Genomic DNA, 21,350 nt, shown 5'->3' on the forward strand with positions numbered 1-21,350 from the left:
GTGGTTGATGGTACAAGAAATTTTAGTGTACTAAGAATTTTCACAGCATAATAAGTGCCCTTTTAACACATGTAAATCTACGATGGCATCACTTTTAACATGCAAACAAACAAAGTGGAATCAGATTCATGCTTACTGTGCTATGAAGCAAGAACATACATATCATATTACAGCCATTAGAACACTTAGAAAATCAAGAATCGTTCCACTCCATCTACTTATGTTTCTAATTTCAAAAAGTTAAGCTGTAATATCGAATTCATACCTGTCTATGAACCGTTTCCACCCTGCTTCTACCTTGATCAAAATCCAAAAGCTTAGCAGTACAACGAAGGAGAAAGATAGCAGCCATTAAAATTCTTCTATTTCTTCAAGATCGTACCAAAATCTCTTGCTTGGCTTGTAAGGAAAAAAACTTTAGGCAAAATGAAAGAAACAATATTGATCAAAAGAGAAGCCATTACAAGATGTCTGAGGTACCATAAACCATCTTATGGGTATTGATTGCCTGTGAAAAATATACACCATAGGTTATCTGTCTTTATTTTAAATACAAAAATATCTTCTTCACGCAAACAGAAAGCTTCAGATTTCTCAAATTGTTTACTGCTAGAGTCTTTTCTGAGAGAATGCGCCGATGATAGATATAGCGAGCAATGGCAGACTCTTGGACGTTTAGGACTGACTTGGAGTAGAATGAAAAGCAACGCCAGTGGAAACCTCTGATCTATAGCTAGGTATGCAAAGCCATGAACAAGTTCTGCTTACGAGCATGCTCCGGGATAAGTCGATTCACGGTATCCGGTGGTATACCAGCAAGCTCTGCCAAACAAAATAAACCCGAACCTTAGCATGAGAGGCGGCATGAAAGTAGATGAAGTGTAACTTGAATAGAAACCGTGTCTGATAATAGAAATAAATTCATCAAGATGTCAGAGATCCATAATGGACTGGTTACAGAAATTTCATATGCATTAAAACTAGACAAAAACGCAACAGAATGCTGCAAAATAGATCTCGAGATATAACTTCACTCCTCAAAATGGCCTCATCCATAATGGACTGGTCAGTCCGTACATGATCAAGATACCTAGTCAATAATTGTACATGTAAAATATCTCTGCTACTCAGAAACAACTTAGGGTAAACTTAAGGCAATAGTTAAAATGGAAAACTTACCCTGAGATTTAAAATTAAATAATGGAGGAAGTGGGCGGCCATTAGGAAGGCGTGTGTTTGGGTCTCTTAGCTCATCAAAGAAGGGGTGGACACAAGCTTCCAACTGAAGTAAACCACATAATATTACGAGAAGTGAATAATACCCTACTCCCGAGAAAATTTAAAAATAGTGGAAGCTGAACTTACAGCAGTACACCGCAAATTAGGTGAATACTGGAAAAACCTGCACACAAGGTCCACGGCTTCAGGAGGTAGACGTTTCTGGAAAACCTGTCCATGATTATGGTATCCAAATAAATCTCCATAGCAAGTAAATGCCTTTTCCTTTTTTCTGTTAGGTAAGTGCATTTTACAACAACAAAGTAGAACAACAAAGAAAACAGAACGCCAAACCAACAGTACAAGACATATTAACAGCACGCAGCACCAAAACAGAAACAAAAACTCCTAGAGAAAGAGGTAGAACGATGGTTTAGGAAGAGGATGCAGACAGAAGATCAGTTGATAAACATGTTCAAGGGAAATCTTCAAAATATCGAAACTAGCATGTGCGAACCTTTGTCCTGCAATTTATCCAGTGTTCCAAAGTCACGACTATTATACCTCAAGTAATTAACTGATTCCATGCATGAGCTAATAGCCAAATTCCAACTGCTTATGTAAATGAGGAATAAACATTCTCAGGCAAGCAACATAATGATAACACTAGAAGAGAGCCCCCAAAGGCGGAACTTTTTGTGACTACCTGAATGAGCAGAGCACAATGAACAGAGGGCCGAGGAAGGGATGGTACAAGATTAATCCATCTGAGATACTACTTATAAATTAATCAAAATTTAAAAAAAAATAAGATCGAAGGTTTAAAAACAATAGTGTGTCCGACGAACCAAGACATAATAGTAAGCATGCCTCTTTCAACTAACGGCCTTTATTTGGAAATAGATGCTAATCCCTTGAACCTAAATATAAAATTACATTGAAAGCATTTAGAAGAGTGAGGAAATGTAGGCTTGCCTTATGCCAGGGGTGGGGCTTAATCTGTGGGAATTTGAACTCAGTGTAATTTGGATTCATGCATTTTATTTCTTCTCTGGTTGGAGTCCCCAAAACCTGTGTACGTAATTGAAATTTTGAAATGACAAGTTAAACGAGGTTTTGAAAAAAGGAATGAGAAAAGGAAAAAAAGAAAAAAAATTAAAAGTGGGAAATAAATCGATGAATTGACCTTGATAATCTCAACTAGTTGGTCAACTCCACTTTCACCAGGAAAAAGGGGCTGAAAAAGTTATCAGAATCATCAGTATCGTGAATAAAACAGGCGCAATGTCCATATAGTTATCCTGTACACCACCTTTCCTAGAAGTAGCTCAGCCATCACACATCCTGTTGACCATATATCAATGGCAGTAGTGTACTCAGTGGCACCAAATATGAGTTCTGGGGCACGGTAGTATCTTGAGCAGATGTATGAAACATTAGGTTCCCCTTTAACCTGAACAAATAGCAAACATAATTAATTACATTCAGAAGAAAAAAGAGAACATACCTCCACTCTATAACAGGTTCAAAAGCTACTTACCAAGACTTTCGCACTCCCAAAGTCGCAAATTTTGAGCTGATGTGTATGTGGATTCACCTGGAAATGAGAAGGATCCTCTTGAGGCATTACTCAGATATATTTTTGCAAATCCATTTCCGTTTTCCTTTTTAGTTTCATTTAGTCAAAGCTAAAAGAAGAAAACAAATAATGGACAGAAATACGTGAGATCATTCTACTAATAACATTAATCCTAATACCCCAGGCAATCAAATATTCATGAAATTTGTATAATAGGTGAAAATATAGACATTACAAGACTTGAAGCCAAATTTTATGGCTGACCAGAAGTTACTACAAGAGTCAGCTCCTCGTATGGAAAGTAACAGTCACAGGATCAGAACAAAATTATGTGCTGATAGCAATAGCATTGGGATGCATCCCGTAGAACCTTCCACTTTAAGTCAAGTTAACCACCAAGCAAAATATTCTTGTCTTTACAAATAATATGTGTAACTAATTCAATCAAGTAACGTAGAAATTCTTCAGTACCAAAACTCATAGCACTGGTAACCCACACAATCATTAAAATTCCACCATGTTTCATTTCTCGTGTTTAATGTTTTTGGAAAGCAAAATAATACTTCCATCATAAAATTAAAAGATGCAAAGCGAGAAAACTACCCCCAACGCAGAAAAAATAAATGTATGAGATAAGACAGTTGGAACTCAATTATGAATCAGTAAAATAAAGGAATATCCTCAAAAACCTAGCCCCAAAGTGATGTGAGAAGCTCTGAACCCCACATTAGAGTTTTTTTTTTTTCATAAGGTGGCAACACAAAACACACAAGTACTCAAAAAACAATTATGAACAATATCATAGCTTATAAATCATTATGCTAAGCTCCTATACAATAGGTCTTACATGTAAACCTAATACTTGTGAAAGAAAATTCTTACAAGTAAGTTTTGAGGTTTGATATCTCGGTGACAGATACCAATGCAATTATGTAAGTAAGCCAGTGCCCTACATATCTGCAACATAACCGCCAAATGATCATAAGTCACTAATAGCATAATTACCAAACAGTAAAATCCACATAATGTTGAAATAGAAACCAAAATGTGATGCTTGTAACATTGTGACATGCAAAAGCACATGCTTGTGCTTCTTATTATACCATAAGCCCAAACACATAAGCAGAAACCTTAAATAGAAATTGATATAGTAACAATTCGATAAGAGAATGGAACAAGAGCCTTTCCACTAAGAGGAGTGTAAATATGATCATTGTCTATACTACAACAGAACTAAACTAACCAAAACTGCTTCAAATTATACAATCGCAATTCACAACTACCGTAACTCATACCTTCATTCATGAAGTTCAATTATTGAAACTCTCTTGTGAATACCACAAGGAGGTGTAGAGAGCAAAAGTTCAAATCTACTACGAATTATTATCTGGTAAATACCTGATAGGTATAAAGTTTAACATATATTAAGGGCATTCGCTGACTGATCCTGCTGTAGTTCCTAGCAATTCGGTTGACAGTTTCAGGAACAAATTCAAGCACAAGGTTTAAATAGAGCTCTTCTTTGTCTGTTGTTGAAAAGAAACAATGCTTTAGGGAAACAATATTTGGGTGATCCAACATTTGCATAATCTGCAGCTCCCTGTTCTTGTATCGTTTGTCTTGAAGAACCTTCTTGATTGCAACAATTTCTCCAGTTTCTCTACATTTTGCCTATCAAAAGTGACCAGTTTATCTCAATTTTTCAACAACGATATCAAAGGGAAGAAACAAAGAATAAGCATTACATGCCACTAATACTTACTTGAAAGACAACACCAAAAGAACCAGTTCCAACTACATGTTCTGCAATGTAACTGATAGTCTGGCATGCCAACACAAAGAATATGTCATAGAACAATTAAGACACTGTTATCAATTATCAAAATCAAATGCTACATGTAACATTTTTGCCTCAGACCTGCTTAGATTGACCATTGCGACCACAGATAGTGGTTCTTATCACATGCCCTGCTTCAGCACCCACTCCATCAATGATATCTGGCTCACTATCCTACAGAAATGAAATCATAAAAATGCCAAAAAAAAAAGGTGGAAGCAAAGGTGCCATGCTGTCGTCAAGACTGAATAAATTGGCTAAAGCTTCTGGTCACTATTATAAGAGATCGCAAAAGTTTCATTAAACTGTCAGCAATTGAGCTAGAAAATATAAAAGCTTACTCTGTCCTCATCAGTATCTGCCTTATCCCTTAGCCTCATCTCAAGAATCTCTCTCCCAAGCCAGTCAACTGAACTAGATGAACCCTTGAAGCCATTGATAGACCTAGAACTGCCAACTCCCCCATTTCCTAGGCTTGCAGACGCCATTATCTTATCTCGGTTCATTAGGAGTACCGGTATTAGTTACCATCACGCGTCTTTGTAATCCTGCACTCCACACTACCTGAATACCAAGGTTTCTATATTGAGATGGCAAGAAATGAAGTTAGGAATGAAACAGAAAAAAAAAATTGAAAGTCCAAGAAAATATATCACTGGAAACAGATCGAAGGAGAAATTTCCTAGAGATATAAAAAAAATACAATTACAATACTCCAACAAAATTAGATTATGCTATTCAGTAAAGGAAGCAGACGAGATTCGTCCATTATTATTCGTTTTCTTTTGAACACCGAAAATCGGTCTTTATAACAATCAGAATCAGAATCACAACGCGAATAAAGTATTCAAGCACGATCTGCCTACAGAATCGACCAATAAAGCAAACATACTCGGTCGGATCCAAACTTCAATCACACAGCCTTCACTTCCAAAACTAAGCCCAAAATTAAATTCCAAACTACAGAACGATAAAAGCAATAAGACAAAAACACACACAACCGATGCAATTCCCTTGGAATAGAATCGGCAAATAGAGCGCAGAATTATGGAAAGGAACCCTAAAAAAAAACATAATAAAAAGCAGTGAGAATCAAAAACAAGCAGATCGCTGAGAAAGCACATTAACCTGGGAGGATTTTGCCGGCGAAACAAAGTGATGGCCGTTCATCATAAGCTCCCGACAAGAAATTTAGGGGCTGATCTCTCTCTCCCTCTGGCTCTGCTCTGTATTTTATGGAGTGTCCATGGTGGGGGAGTGGAGGTCGGATTTTCTCAGTAAGCGTGAAGTGCAGTAAGGTAGAGGAGACTCTATAGAGCTTGGCGATTTCATAAATAAAAAAGGATACGAAAAGAAAAGTAAAATTACATTTTAGTCCTTCAAGTTTGATTTATGGAGAATTTTAAAATTCAGAAACTTAAATATGTAATTTTCTCTAACTTTAACTCTTTCCAATAAATAAAATAGTGATTTTATATATATTATATAAAATAAAATGGTTGGACCATTACAAAATTGTAGTACCCGTTAATTATGGTGTTGCGGTAATAATAGTAAAAGTAATTACATTAAATAATATCTAATTTAAGAAATGGGTGCACGAAATGAGATTAAATTATTTATTTATTTACCAATAAAATTATGCTTTAAATAGATTTTAAAATAAATTAAAAAAAATCAATTTAATCACAAGTAGGATGGACTTCTGGGCCTAAAATAATTAAGGATTGCATTGGTTTCTCCTCTCAAGTACTTCTTTTAATTTATTTTCATTTCCCATAATGCCCCTCATGCCTCCTTTATTGCCTATGCCTCCTCTCTATTGCTTCTGCACCCTATGAAAATATAAATAAATACACTTTTGATATCAGCGGATTTATAGTTGTGCGGCACTCATTTCTCAGCAACAGGTGAGTTAAGCCAATTTATTCTTGCGTCGCCTATCGTCAAACGACGTATGTGAGCCTCTAACCCCGATTGAAGAAGAAAGTTTTAGAAAATGAGAGCAGAGAAATTTCGAAATATTGAAATTTGTGTTATATGTGATGCAAGAAAAAAGGCAACAACAATGACTTACAGTATATAACTATCGGACAACAAGAAGTGGAAACCTCATAACATTCGCGTTTTAAACTGAGAGAAAACTTGAAAGTAAAAATACAAAGATAACAATATTTGCTAGTAATGAGTTTTAGCTATTACAAATGGTATCAAAGTCAAGCATAAGATAATAGATCAGTGATGACGTTGGCCCCAATAGAGTGGATCGTAAAGTCCCACGTTGATCGAAGAGAGAAACGAGCCGTTATAGCGTCCATTATTTTTTCATTTTTTCGTTTACTATAATATATATATATATATATATATATATATAACCATCATAGAAATAAATGAAATAGGGAGAGATAGGAACAGAAGATAATGGCAGAAAGGGTATTATGGGAAATGTAGGTCCAAACAGAAGATAAGGTGATAGTGGTAGTGGTAGGGCAGAGCGTGAGGGGAATAGCGATGCTGACGTGGAAATTTGTGCTATTGAATAAAATCTATTCGCATGCCACGTGTCTTTATTTAAGCTCGCATGAGTTTGCGGCTGATGACGTGACAATATTCTATACAAATTATGGGTGGGTCCCATCTCACCCATGACAATGGAATGTCGATTCTTTCCACCGTCAATACTCCTTTATCAACCACACCCTCACCATTTTTTTTAATCCATTAATATTAAATATATTTAAATATATTTTTGGTCCACTTTCTTTTATCTTTCCCTATAATTTTAAAATATTTATTTTTAACCTTTTTTTCATTTTTTATTCTTATCTTAATAAATTTTACAGAAGTATAAAGATAAAATTATGGATTAAAACAGTAATTAAATCTTTTAATTACATTTTTTTTTGTTAAAAAATAATTTTTTATATTTAAATAATTAAGTGACTGATATAAAAAATTTTAATAATTTAGTTTTTAAAAACTAAAAACAAATAAAAATAAAAAATAATAAAATATTTAAATAAATTGAAATACATTTTAATCCAAGCTTAATATAGAGGAAATAGAAGAAGGAAAAGGCAGGCCCATTGCAAGCCTGCATGCGCGCACAAAACCCAACGTATCTTTGCATATAATATTATTAATGTCATGATTTATCTCACCAATAAAATCTCTGAAGTCTTTTTAAATTTTTTTAAATAAACATCTTCAACATTTAATCTTTTTAAATGCCCAATTTTACTTCTTCTTTTTTTTTCTCTTTAGTGAGTTGTAATTAAATTATTATTTAACTAGTAATTAAAATTTGTAAATAATTATTCACATTTAATAATAAATGTTTAATTGTGACACCAGAGTAAATGAGAGCGATATCAAAAATAGAATAATTAAGAAATACTTAAAGAAAATGAAAATTGATACACGTTTCTTTTGGTGGCTCAATCATGAAAATTCCTAAAGTGACCTGGGAACGTGATTATGTTATAGGAGAATATTGATGTCATCAAATGTAATTTAAATTAAATGGTAATATCTAATCTCCCAGATATGTTATTACCATAACATACAATAGACCAAATGGTTGGAGAGAGCAACTATAATATTATCTGTTTTGACACGTTACATATCGTTATTAATCTTATGATTTAAAAACGTGTTTGCTACGAAAAGGTTTGCACACCTCACGTCTAGATGAAAACAAAATATTCTTTTTATAAAGATATAAAAATCTATCTCCCTGTGAAATTTAAGTTCTGTATGGGTTAATGGGCTAAAGTATATAATATCAAAACCAAAATCATTCTGCGACTGGTCCCAGCTTGGCTGACGGTGATAATGTGCGGCGGCGGCGTCGTTTTGTCCACCGCTTGTTTGGCAGCTACATGGTTTCTGCAGCGATCTTTTTTAGTCGACATAGAGGAAAGTATGCCGCCGCAATCGGTATCGCCACTGCCCTGCTCCTCTCTATCCTATCTTCTATCACCGCTGCATGGCTCGAATCCTGGAGGCTTGTGTTTGTGTTTGTTTTAAGTTTTTATTTTTATTTTTTTGTAAATAAAATGTATAATTAATTATTACTTTTTATTTATAATTAAAATTTTGTAAATCTCAATTACTTTAGTAAGAAAAATAAAGCTACAAAATGCAACTACCATAACACAAGATTTTATGACGTTTATAGTAATGTCACTCTTATCCATACAAGAGTATCTTACATTTATTTAAAATGTAAGAGTAGCACATGACTCAGTTAATAATCCTACTTTTGTGGTTAGGAAATACAAACGCATGCAACATGTTGAGATCTATCTTTTTAACCTAGCATATTTGGCCTTTAGCAACTTTTTAGTTCAAGCAAATTTGGATGTATAGTACTTCTCTACAGGCGAATCACGCGTGTGAGCATGAGTCCACCGGGTAGGCTCGCACATCCCCTGTGTCTAGCTCGTCAATCGAGCACTCGCTGATGAACTCAATGTCGAACACGATAGAGAGAAATAAACGTCATTACATCATGGTAAACATGATGTCATAAATCACATATCATCTTGTACGCGTCCATACACATCATATTGGTGAAGTATCCCAAATGCACGTGAATACTTAGTTATGCATGAGGTATGCATAAGTTTCGATCATGACAATTATTTTTATCATGTAACCATTCAAATTTATATTACATTTGGTTCTAACCTCTCTATCAATCAACCTACTAAAGAAATCATATTAAGTTTGAACAAAATTGTTTAATTATTACAACGAGATAACATATTAAAATTTTTAAAATAAATTATAAATTATTACTTTGACGAGAGCTACACAAATTATTTTTTAACCCTTCAAAATTTTAAGGCTATATTTTTTAATATTTGATTTTTTTTTTGTTTTAAATTTTTTTAAAATTAAAACACTCTAAGTTTTTTTTTAATTAAAATTATTTTTATTTTTAGAATTTAAATGCATTTTTTGATAAAAGAAATTTTTAGATTGTATATTTTAAAACCTCAAACTAAAATGTATCAATTTAAATTTAAAATTTTTATAAGTGAATCAAATTGATAGAGTTATAAATTGATTTTTTAGTTAAAAAAAATAATATTGAATTTGTGGTGTAATTTCGTAAAATTGAATATTATTATTTTTATTAAATTAAATATCAAAGATTTTCCCCCCATGGGAACCTCAACCACAAATCTGCGACACAAAATCAAGTGAAACGACGACGCATTGACCCCACCGTTCCAGTACGACAGGATAAGGCAGAGATAAGGCTAGGACGCACACAAGCCGTCAGATGCGTTCATCCAATAATCCAACGGATATAAAACCACGCAACAGATTATGTGGCTCTTGCCGATCACAAGCCCCCTCTCTCAGCCACATAACAACCCAACCAGAATCCCAAATCCCATCTCACACTCTTCAATTCCCCTCTCAACTCATCGTCGCAATGGCCACCGCCACCGCCGCCGCAACCTCCTCCTTCATCGGAACACGCCTCGTTGACGTGCGGCCGAGTTCCGGCCGAGTCCAAGCCCGATTCGGATTCGGTAAGAAAAAAGCTCCGGCAAAGAAATCGCCATCGTCGAAGACGATATCCGACCGTCCACTGTGGTTTCCGGGAGCCAAGGCCCCGGAATGGCTGGACGGAAGCTTGGTTGGCGACTACGGATTCGATCCGTTCGGGCTGGGGAAACCGGCAGAGTATTTGCAGTACGATTTGGACTCGTTGGACCAGAACTTGGCGAAGAATGTGGCGGGAGATATAATCGGGACGAGATTTGAGAACGCGGACGTGAAATCGACGCCGTTTCAGCCGTACTCGGAGGTTTTTGGATTGCAGAGATTCCGTGAGTGCGAGCTGATCCATGGAAGATGGGCGATGTTGGCCACACTCGGCGCTCTCGCCGTTGAAGGCCTCACTGGTATCACTTGGCAAGACGCCGGAAAGGTGAGTTTCTTTTTTTCTTTTTATCTTTTTTTTTTTTTTGCATTTTTTCTTTCAATTAGTAATATAATATTAATTTAGTCCTTTCAATTTTGATTCATTTTTATTTTATATAAAATAAATATATGACTGGTTTAATTTTTTTAAAAGCTTTTATTTATCCTTTTTTATAATAGTGAATTATTTTTTAAAAAAATTAAGGAGAAATTAGTCTCTCTTCTTTTATATTTAGTTGGCCATTCACCTGATTTAAAGATATTTTTTTTATTATATATATTCTTAGAATTAACAATTTATTCTCATTTAATTTTATATTTTCAATTTTTAATAATTTAATTGGTCAAAAATTGATTAATAAATCTAAATAATTAACCTTTAATTTTTTATGAAATTTATCCATAGAATTAAATTGTTACAAATTTAAAAATAATAATAATTTATCGTGAAATTTAGAGACTAAAAATTATAATTAACTCGCATTTACGTACTAAATAATTTAATTTTTATGGTAAAAATTGATTTAAAAATCACTAAATATGTTTATAAATTTTAAAATTTAAGTTCTAAATTGTCGTGAAATTTAGAGATTAAAAATTGGTGATTTAATTTAATATTCCATAGTTTCCTAAATTTATAAATGTATTAAAAATTTGAGACATTAATTTTTTTTTTAGATTTAATAAAAAAAAAATTAAAAGTTTAAAATTGTAATAAAAAGTATTTAAAAATTTATATAAAATATGCAGGTAGAATTAGTGGAAGGTTCGTCGTACCTTGGGCAGCCGCTGCCCTTCTCCCTGACCACGCTGATCTGGATCGAGGTTCTGGTGATCGGATACATCGAGTTTCAAAGGAACGCCGAGCTGGACCCGGAGAAGAGGCTGTACCCGGGAGGCAAGTTCTTCGACCCCTTGGGCCTAGCCGAGGATCCCGAGAAGAAAGCGGTCCTACAATTGGCGGAGATCAAGCACGCTCGCCTAGCCATGGTTGCCTTCCTAGGCTTCGCGGTTCAGGCTGCTGTCACTGGCAAAGGCCCCCTCAACAACTGGGCCACCCACCTCAGCGACCCACTCCACACCACCATCATTGACAACTTCTCCTCTTGAACTCTCGAGTTTATGTGTTCATTGTTGTCTTCAAAACTTGACCGAGTTATATGATCTTGAGTTGTAAGTAAGTACGTTGTTGCTTCGAGATTCGATTCGAGTTTATGGGTCGATTGCTGTCTTCCAAACTCGATTGAGTAGTAATGTGATCGTGAGATGTAACTACTTTGCTTTGAAGGTTCATATGTGAAATTATATATTAATTAATAATGTCTTCTACCATACAAAACAAAAATATTATTAATTTAATTTTGCTAAATAATAAAATTATTTTGCATTTTGAAAATAAAGAAATAACTATTTCTATCCAAAATTAAAGTTTAATCACATAATTTACCATGTGGATGTGACGTCCAAGCAAATGGGGGATATATAAATGAATCGTGATCATACAAATATAATAGTTAATATCGTATCCGACCTACGATTAATTGTTGCATCTCTCAGTCATGTCCCTCACTTTAGATTTTATAGTTAATTATATTTAATTATGTTTTTCTATAGTTTAAAATTATTGTCTCTATTAAATATTAAAATTTAGCTTATATAATATAAATCTTATGGAATTTATCGATAGACGTATATACTAAATCAAAAAAATTAGAGGTTCTAATCTTCGCTAGTGAATTAAAAAATTAATTACAATAAAATGTATTTATGATTTATATATTATAAGCTATCATATACGTACAAACAAGGAGGGTTTAATAAAAAAATTAATGAACTATGAAACTATTTAGAGCAATTTTTTAATTTCTAAAATATTTTTGGATATAAAATTTTAGAGATTTATTAATTTGAATAATAATAATAAATTATGAATATAAATTCTCGTCGACGGAAATCTGATCACGAAAAGTACGCATTGTTTTGGAGGATTAATTCACAAAAGATATCATATAAATAGCTAATTGAATTTCAAGTTCGTACGTCGTTTTCGACTTCATGGAAACTGGTATTGATCGAATTATTTTTTTCTCGATTACTCGTTGAATCCATTTGTGACCAGCGACGATCATCGGATTCCGATTCCACTTCCTCTTTTTCCTCAGTTTCAGCCTTCCCAGAATTTTCTTTGTAAGGTTGATCATGCCGATCTTTGTCTTGTTATTATTGTTCTTCTTCAGTAGATCGATTGCTAGTAATTTTTCTTTGTTTTTCCGATTCTTGTATACTTGTTTCTCTTCGAACAGAAGCTGATTGGTAGAGATATTGCTGCAAGGAGAAGAGATGGGAAGGCTACTTTTGACAACTCTGGAAGGAAATTTTTATAGTTGCAAACACTGTAAAACTCATCTCGCCCTTCAGAAAGACATAATTTCAAGGGTATCTAATTCAATTACTCTATTCCACATGCACATTTGAGTAGCACATTTGATCTTTTTGCTGATATTTTGTTCTATTGTGTTGATATTGTTATTGAGTTGTGTTTGATGGAGGCTAACCAGTGAGTAAACTGTTTGTTTCGAGTGTTTATTTTGGTAAAAGGAAATCGGTATCTATAGGAAAAAGAGTCTTTAATGCTCTAAAAGATTGATTCAATGCTTTGGACCACGCATCCGTTTTGAGAATTTTGATTCCTCGCTTTTGAATGCTCCTTATACCTTTTAGCTTACGTTTATAAACTAGGAACTATCAGAAAATTGTTCTTTGTTTAATCCTTAATCCTTAATCCTGTCTTAGTCTTTTGCTTGTAGTGCTTAATTTGCTGCCTGGGTTGTTCTGTTTCTTTCTTCAATTAATTCTGCATTCATCGAGTGATTTAGAACATCACAGATTTGCCTTGTACATTTAACGATAGGATTTGTTGCGCATATGGTGATCGATTTTATCATACTTATCAGAAGTATTAGGTGCATGAATAGTGCTAACAGTGTTGAAGATTGTTGGGAGGGGTCCCACATTAGCTAATTAAGGGGTTGATAAAAGTTTATAAGTAAGGAATACATCTCCATTGGTATGAGGCTTTTGGAGAAACCAAAAGCAAAGCCATTAAAGTTTATGCTCAGAGTGGACGATATCATACCATTGTGGAGAGTCGTGGTTTCTAATAAATAGGAATTCTAATTGCATTCTCATTTCAGTATTCGTACGACTGCCCTTTACAATACTCCCTTTTCCTGAAGATGACTCCATCCACCCATATAATTTCTTGTAGATTCCAAGTAATTTTTCTTATATGAGTGGTAAAAATTTTAGACTTTTTTCTATTGAATATGTTTGGTCGTTTGTGGCTTTTTCTAATTCACATGTATTAGAATCTTTATGCGGCTGCTGATGTGCTTTTAGAACTTGTTTTTATTGTATAAAATGGTTTGCTGATTTCAGCATTGGTATCTTTATGTCGAGCACTAGATTGCTCCTTATTTTGAGATGCTAAAGGCCCTACCTATATCAGTGAATCCCACACTTGACATTCATGATAGATGCTATGCTTTTTCAATCTCACAACTACATCATAATAATAACAACAAAATTCGGTCTCGAGAACTTTTACTTTTATATTTTGTAGCGGCCCAAGCTCACTGCTAGAAGATATTGTCCTCTTTGAGCTTTCCCTTTCGGGTTTTCCTTTGAAGTTTTTAAAACGTGTTTACTAGGGAGAGGTTTTCACACCCTTATAAATAATGATTTGTTCCCCTCTCCAACTGATTTGAGATCTCATAATCCACCCCCTTCAAGGCTAGTGTCCTCACTGGCACTCGCTCTCCTCACTAATCGATGTGGGATCTCACATATTTGCATCCTTAATCTTTTTTTTACACATGCATATTATAGTATCAGAAAGATACATGGATATACTAACAGAATTCTGCTTTGCTTTTGTTTCAGACTTTTCATTGCAGGCATGGGAAGGCGTACTTGTTTAATAACATGTGAGTCTACTCTTTGGTGTTTATGATAACATTGGGAGTTTTAAGGCCTCTTGTCAGTTTATGCTTTGGTCCTCCGCTTTCTGTAGTTATCCTTTAGGTCTTTACTTGATTGGAGCCCCTTGTTTCAGTTCGACTCCTTTTGTTTTGGGGCTTTATTATTATTTTTTTTTTTACCTTTTGTATTCTTTCATTTTTTTTCTCTATGAAAATTAGGATCATCATTTTAAAAGAAGCATAACATTTGGCATCTTGATTCACTGGAATCCTGGACGTTTATATAATAGTCCTATTTCCAAGTGAAAAACAAAATGTTTAATGTTTATGGTAGATCAGGTGCTTAAGCTGGAACGAGAATATACTGCTGCTTTTGTTCATCGAATTATTTGCCTACTTCTTCGGATGCGTACTTCGTTTTCTATGATTCATGCTTCTGTTGTTCCGTTGTCCTGTTCTCATTTAAGCCTTTCCTGTTGGAATGGGATACTGGTCATTCTTAGTAGTTTATTGTAAACTTAACTAACCGCAGCCCGACATGCTATGAGCTAATTAACAGTATTAGTTCATTGTCGATCGTAGAAGCACGATCTGTCGAACAAAAAAATGATGCTGGTATCTACTGCCTGTGCTTCACCCATTATATTTTGTTTCTGGATTCTTGTGGATGATACCCACATAGGAATTAAATTGGATAGTTCATAGCTGCCCTTACATTGTTGCATACAGGATATTGTCATACTCATTAAACTTTCCACCAACTTTTTTGATTTCTATAATGCATCGCAGTGTCAATGTCACAGTTGGAGAACTAGAAAAGCGGATGTTGATCACAGGATTGCACACTGTTGTTGACATATTTTGTGTTGGTTGTGGCTCAATTCTTGGTTGGAAATATGTAAGATCTTCTGTTTCTTTCTTGCTTTCTTTTTTTACCTTTTGATTTTCAAACCTTTTACTGATACCTCTATCGATTCCAGGAGATTGCACATGACAAATCCCAAAAGTACAAGGAAGGGAAATATATCCTTGAAATGTGAGGCCACTATACTTGATAGCGTTTTTTAGTTCGAGTTCGAGAGTTCAAACCTCTAATCTCTTTCAGGGATATATGCTTAAATCAATTGAACTATATTTGTGAGATCCCACATAAATTGGAGATGGCAACAAAACATTTATTATAAAGATGTGGAAACCTCTTACTAGTTTTAAAACTTTGAGGAGAAACCTGAAAGGGAAAACCAAAGAGGACAATATCTGCTAGCGGTGAGCTTCGGCTATTACAAATGGTATCAGAGCTAGCGAGGACATTCGGTCCTCAAGGGGATGAATTGTGAAATCCCACATTGGTTGGAGAGGTGAACGAAACATTCCTTATAAGGATGTAGAAACCTCTTCCTATGTTTTGAGGGGAAGCCCGAAAGGGAAAGCCCAAAGAGGATTACTATATTCATGTTGACAATATACTTTGTAGTTTTTATATTATAAATCTTTGAATCAATGTTTAAACGTTAATGCATCGATTACGTTGTTGATAGTCATCAAATATCAAATTTAGATAACATTATGATCCATCAATCTCTGTAAATTATGTGAAGATTCCACCTTTGTATCGCCATGAACACAGTTCTTGACTTCTTTTTGGTCTTTGGGAAAAACTTTGCAGGTTGAAGGTGTTGGGTCCTGATGGAAACAGCTACTTAGCAAGCCATGATCCGCAGCTTGCAGGAGGAAGCGATGGCGACGATGCTTGATCTGCTGTCGAGTTTGGAAGTAGATAAGACCTTCTTTCTCCTTCTCACATCCCCTTTTTCTTTGATTCCATCTTATTATTGCCATTTAGCTCTTTCTTAAGCTTTTTGGTACACTGCCACTGCAGTTTTGGCTAGTAGCACAAGAACAACCTTCCTTTTCCAATTCATTGACTTTCAAATTTAAATTAAATGAATAATAATTTTTAGGATGCTGGAATGAACAATGCATGCTCCTTTCTTATTCAACTTTATAGACTTTGTCTCGGTTCATTTATTATTGCAATTTTTGTAGTAATATTTTGTCGTTTCAATTTTATGATCTCTATAGAAATATCGAAAATTTTGAAATGTTGAGGTGAAGTTCGGCTATAATAAGGGTTCATACCAATTTGTTATGGCCCGATTTTTGAAGTTTCGAAACTCAGACTAAAATTTAAACTAAGTGAAAGTAAACAATACCAATATTAAATACAAAACAAAATCCTATTACAAGATGTACAATTCTAATAGAAAAATGGGTTGATCGTGCAGTTCTCGAAGCACCCGTTTTCCTTCTCGATTTACTCAAAACTTCCCTATGCTAAGTTAATATATTTTTTTCTGAATAATTGTAGGTTTGTAATTAAGAATAAAATAATTATAATAGGATTTTTTAACTTTAAACTTGAAGCATTTTCTCAAATATATTAAATATAAAATATAAAAAGAATTGGAGAGCCAATCATTGAAACTCAAAGCTTCCATAATTCAGGAGTGGGGTCCACGTGGTGGATGAAGGAGGCAAAGACCCAATTTGAAAACCACACGATTCTCGAGGCCCACTTTAGGGCCCATTAATTCAAAAATATTCGGACAAAACATCCACCGTTCGTCCGATCAACAAATTTGCTTCACCCGAGGAATCCAACGGCCCACGTTTAAATTTGAGAATCATTTCGTTTCCAAGTTTGAATTTCTTCCCAATAATTTACCTCTCTCTTTCATTATTATATTATTAATAACTTCAAATTTTGAAATTCATTCTTAATTTATATAAATCTAGTAATCAACTCAACGACACTAATTATCCTTCTCAATAAATTGAACCATAATTATATAATACTTATTCCAACGGATAAATTATATGAATTTCGTTAAACATATAAAATATAAATAAAATTAATTGATTCAATGGAGTGCAGAGCTAATAAATTTAGTGAAATAATTCAAAATCAGTTTTTTTTTTTTTAATTATTATTTTTAAATTACTTGAACGGCCACATGGGGGGCGAAGCTGTGGAGTGCTGAGTTAGCGAGATACTGCAAAAACCTATGCAAAGAAGACTCACAGAAAACCAGTTCTTCTGTAAATCTCCCTTGCAAACTCTTCAGCTCTCCATTCCCATTTTCTTGCTCTTCACTGCTCAAGACTGTATATACAATTTTCCGATCGAATCTTCACCGGAGCATCGCCGGCGTCGAGAAATGGTAATCACTGTTCTTCGATTGCTATGATTCATGTGAAGTAATTAGTCTATGGTTGTAATTATCTCTCTTGTATTCGACTCGTTGCGTTTTAGTCAGATCTGTTGGTTTTGTCAATGTATAGAAGAGGAGCGAAGTTACTGTGTGATTTTGTTTCTGACCTGAGGTTTTAGCTTGTTCGTCTAAACGTAAGGTGTTTGATCAATGCTCAGATTCGGACCTGAGTTTCGGAGAAAGAACCGACGGGATCGTACTTAGCTTGTTCTTCGTTAGAATATCTGGAATGTTTACAGACGAGACGGACGCAGAGCTCCCAATGTTGTTCGATATGCGAACGGTTGAGAAGGAAATGGATAGTGAGAATCTGCTGCACAGGAGCTATACGGAGGATCTTGATCCTAATTCAGAAACCGTCTCGTTTTCGAGTTCCGGTCAGACATTTTTCCTTCCCGCCGTTTTAGAAATTTCGAAGTTTAGGTTTCAGTCGGCTTTTTAGAAGATTTGGCATTTTCTGATTCGTATATTGCAGAACCTAATAATGATGGTGAATGTTCTCCCATCTCCAAGAATTTTGTTTCACCTGTTCCACCGCGGAAGATCAAAACGGAGGATTTTATGGATTCAGAAAATGAAAAATCTGATTATGACTGGTAAGTAAATTACATTCACACCGATTTCATGTCTCAGTGATGAATTAGCTTTCCTTTTCCATTTGTTGTAAATGAAATTTAAATACGAAGCATATAATATCCAATTTAGGAGTAGCATTGATTGGTACAGTAGGGTCGAATGTTTTTCATCAATGGATGCCTTTTTCAAATAACTTCAAGAATTCATTAAGCATTAGGATGTAAACAGTAAAACCTCACCGAGTTTTCTGGTCCTTCTCGAACCTAAATAATGCGCCTGTTATTGTTTTCTTCTTCTACATGTGGTTCTGATACGTCGTCTTCGTCAGCGTTATCATTCCCATTTCTTCTTTTTTTTGGAGAATAAAACAGAGCTCTGTTACCTCTGCCTTTATTATTCACATGTAGTGTTCTTCGTACTTCCCTCGAACATTATGAAAGATTTTCATGGGATAATGGAATGCAGTTGTGGGTATGGTATATATTTGAATTATGATGCTTTTAATTGTTTCGTTGTTATCAAATTAGCCATTCATTGCATTCTCTTCTGTTTCTCAGGCTCCTCACACCACCTGGGACCTCAATCTTTCCATCAATGGAGACAGAATCACAGAAAAATGCAACAAATAGGAATGATATGCTGAATTCTCGTTCCACTGCTCTGAAACCTAAGGTAAGAACTGTCAAGAAATTTGACAAACCAACTGAATTGCTGCAAAACGAATACTTATCAATGCATGTGGATGGTAGGGAAATCAGATTCCAAAAGACCTTTCTTTTGGATAATCAAAACTGTAGAATTTGCAGTTGTTCAATCTCAATTTTCCCAATTTGCTTACCTTACAGCTTTACACTCTTTTTGGTTGCAGCTAGTAAACATCCAGGAAGAGTCTAACTCAATGAGTAATATAGCATCCAAGCATCCGAATTTTCAATCTGGACAACTGAATTCTTCATGTGCTAGCAATAAAAAAACATCATCAAAGGCTTCTGCAGCTACTGCCTCCAGATCTGCGACACCAACTTCACGGCCAACATTAACTAAAAGTACAAAGCCTTCAAGATCATCCACGCTAACTTCACGAGTCAACGCTAAAGCTTCAGCGCCTCTGGTGAGGTCTTCAACGCCTGCAAAAACCACTGCTCGGTCATCAACACCAACTGAAAGATCCATGGGAACTACAAAGCAAACATCTAGATCAGCAACGCCTAATTGCTGTCCATCAAAGCCAACATGTTCGTCTAGTGTATCACATCCCAATGGTCGATCATCTTCGACCTCGAAGTTTAATGCTAGAAGTTCTAGTAATCCAAGACCTTCTCGGGGGCCCTTTCCATCCATTAAAACCAGACCTTCAAAGCCCTCTGAGGTGCCAAATTTTTCACTTGATGAAGCTGGGCCAGCTTCAGCCACCAAGGGAAGGCCTGTAGCAGTGAGTAGTGCTAAATCATTATCCGGCAGGACTATGTCTAATGGGAAAACTAGGCAGAAACCAAGCTCTCCTACGAAGCAACTTGGCTCAAACAGTGGTAAAGTATTTCCATTCAAGCAAAGAATACGTTCCTCTGATGATAATGAGGTTAGCCCTGTGGTCATGGGGACAAAGATGGTTGAAAGGGTAGTCAACATGAGAAAGCTTGCCCGTCCAAAGCAAGACGACTACCGCCCGAGCAGCGGTGATCCCACCAGCAAGTCCTCTGCTGACATCTCTGGCTTCGGAAGGACACTTTCAAACAAATCACTGGATATGGCAATGAGGCACATGGTATGCATCCCCCTCTTTCTTCCATTTCCTTCATATATTCAATATTACATTAGATAAACATGATCTTTACAAATACGAACCATACTTCCTGCTTAATTTCAATCCAAAAGTAGCCATCCCATTGTTCTTAAGCTTAATCATATGCAACCAGTACTTGATTACAATGACTCATTCAATCCTGTGATCTGTAATTCGACGTGAACTCTTTTTCTTATACAGGATATAACACGAAGCATTTCGAGTAAAGTACGGCCAGTGAATACAAAAGCTCAGTCTTCCTCCATGGACAATGGCAATTCAAGGTCTGCAAAAGTTGGAACGATCGGAATTTCAGACTCTCCCCTTGCTACTAGCAGCAATGGCAAGTCTGCACCAAGCGTATGGAGTAGTTCCATTCGTCTAGATGGCAGTGAGACCGAAGATAATGACCTTGCCATGGAGATATTATCGTCCTAGGGAGTTCCTTCTCTTCTGGCTAGCTAGCAATGTAAACATTACGAGTGATTTGAAAACCTCAGTGAATAGGAGTTGGAACCCTTTGAATATATGAACCCTAATTCGCAATTCGATTTCAACCGGAAGAATTAGGTTCGACATAGATAAGGTCAAAGCTCTCGAAACAAAAAACAAGTTTCTTGGCCAAAGATTCGAATCTCCATGAAGATAGGATTATCAATCTTGCTTGAATGTTCTTGGCATGTAACTCTAAGATATGACTTGCAAATTAGGATCAAGAAGCTCTTTTGGCTAAACTTGAAAGAAAAAGTGCAAAGGCTAAAACTAATTCATCGTAGTTTTGCCTTAAGATCAAAGCTCTTGAGAAAAACAACAAATTCTTCGATCCAAATTCGAAAACAACATAAAATATGATGATCAAACACACTCAAACTCTATGAAGAGGGGTAGTATTGTATTTGACGCGTTCTCGAGAGATCGGTTGGCTTCCCGGGCTTCAGAACCTGAAGAACAACAGTAGCAGGCATCTTCTCCTTGTCTTGCTTACCCCCTTTGTTCAATGGTTGGAACCTCATTGGGGATTAGTTCTGCAATTGTCTTCCAATACTTCTTCTCAGCTTCAGCATGGAACTTGTCTCGGTTTGCTAGATATTGCTGTCATATTAAGTTCAAATCTGGTCAGATTTGTGAAGAGTGAACGAGGAATATTATTGTGAGATCCCGT

The 21,350-nt window shown here is 35.3% G+C and overlaps 4 protein-coding genes across 6 annotated transcripts; 3 read left to right on the plus strand and 1 right to left on the minus strand.

Annotated features, from left to right (window-relative positions):
- Positions 1 to 441: 441 nt before the first annotated feature.
- LOC111478245 (shaggy-related protein kinase kappa-like) lies at positions 442 to 5,951 on the minus strand. Of its 2 annotated transcripts, none has more exons than XM_023122420.1 (13): positions 5,763 to 5,951; positions 4,976 to 5,198; positions 4,716 to 4,808; positions 4,560 to 4,619; positions 4,196 to 4,468; positions 3,680 to 3,754; positions 2,759 to 2,815; positions 2,531 to 2,671; positions 2,405 to 2,455; positions 2,194 to 2,289; positions 1,366 to 1,449; positions 1,180 to 1,282; positions 442 to 822 (listed from the first exon to the last, which is right to left on the minus strand). In XM_023122420.1, exons 2-13 carry the CDS (start codon positions 5,138 to 5,140, stop codon positions 734 to 736), a joined length of 1,287 nt encoding a protein of 428 aa, XP_022978188.1. In that variant the 5' UTR covers positions 5,141 to 5,198; positions 5,763 to 5,951; the 3' UTR covers positions 442 to 733. The 2 variants fall into 2 exon arrangements, with proteins under 2 accessions (XP_022978188.1, XP_022978187.1); XM_023122419.1 differs by having other exon boundaries at positions 4,976 to 5,214; positions 5,763 to 5,950.
- Positions 5,952 to 10,000: 4,049 nt separating this feature from the next.
- LOC111478268 (chlorophyll a-b binding protein CP29.1, chloroplastic-like) lies at positions 10,001 to 11,894 on the plus strand. Its single transcript, XM_023122452.1, has 2 exons — positions 10,001 to 10,584; positions 11,328 to 11,894. Exons 1-2 carry the CDS (start codon positions 10,084 to 10,086, stop codon positions 11,685 to 11,687), a joined length of 861 nt encoding a protein of 286 aa, XP_022978220.1. The 5' UTR covers positions 10,001 to 10,083; the 3' UTR covers positions 11,688 to 11,894.
- A 697-nt stretch (positions 11,895 to 12,591) lies between these two features.
- LOC111478339 (protein yippee-like) lies at positions 12,592 to 16,520 on the plus strand. Of its 2 annotated transcripts, none has more exons than XM_023122547.1 (6): positions 12,592 to 12,764; positions 12,881 to 13,013; positions 14,520 to 14,563; positions 15,347 to 15,455; positions 15,538 to 15,593; positions 16,224 to 16,520. In XM_023122547.1, the coding sequence occupies exons 2-6, from the start codon at positions 12,918 to 12,920 to the stop codon at positions 16,309 to 16,311; spliced, it is 393 nt and encodes a 130-aa protein (XP_022978315.1). In that variant the 5' UTR covers positions 12,592 to 12,764; positions 12,881 to 12,917; the 3' UTR covers positions 16,312 to 16,520. The 2 variants fall into 2 exon arrangements, with proteins under 2 accessions (XP_022978315.1, XP_022978314.1); XM_023122546.1 differs by having other exon boundaries at positions 12,593 to 12,769.
- A 1,089-nt stretch (positions 16,521 to 17,609) lies between these two features.
- On the plus strand, positions 17,610 to 20,960 carry LOC111478262 (cell wall protein RBR3-like). Its single transcript, XM_023122442.1, has 8 exons — positions 17,610 to 17,623; positions 17,669 to 17,778; positions 17,988 to 18,206; positions 18,305 to 18,425; positions 18,963 to 19,077; positions 19,274 to 20,170; positions 20,390 to 20,714; positions 20,753 to 20,960. Exons 3-7 carry the CDS (start codon positions 18,059 to 18,061, stop codon positions 20,624 to 20,626), a joined length of 1,518 nt encoding a protein of 505 aa, XP_022978210.1. The 5' UTR covers positions 17,610 to 17,623; positions 17,669 to 17,778; positions 17,988 to 18,058; the 3' UTR covers positions 20,627 to 20,714; positions 20,753 to 20,960.
- Positions 20,961 to 21,350: the final 390 nt, after the last annotated feature.

This window comes from Cucurbita maxima, unplaced genomic scaffold, assembly GCF_002738345.1.
Source record: "Cucurbita maxima cultivar Rimu unplaced genomic scaffold, Cmax_1.0 Cma_Scf00004, whole genome shotgun sequence".
NCBI classification, from domain to species: domain Eukaryota; kingdom Viridiplantae; phylum Streptophyta; class Magnoliopsida; order Cucurbitales; family Cucurbitaceae; genus Cucurbita; species Cucurbita maxima.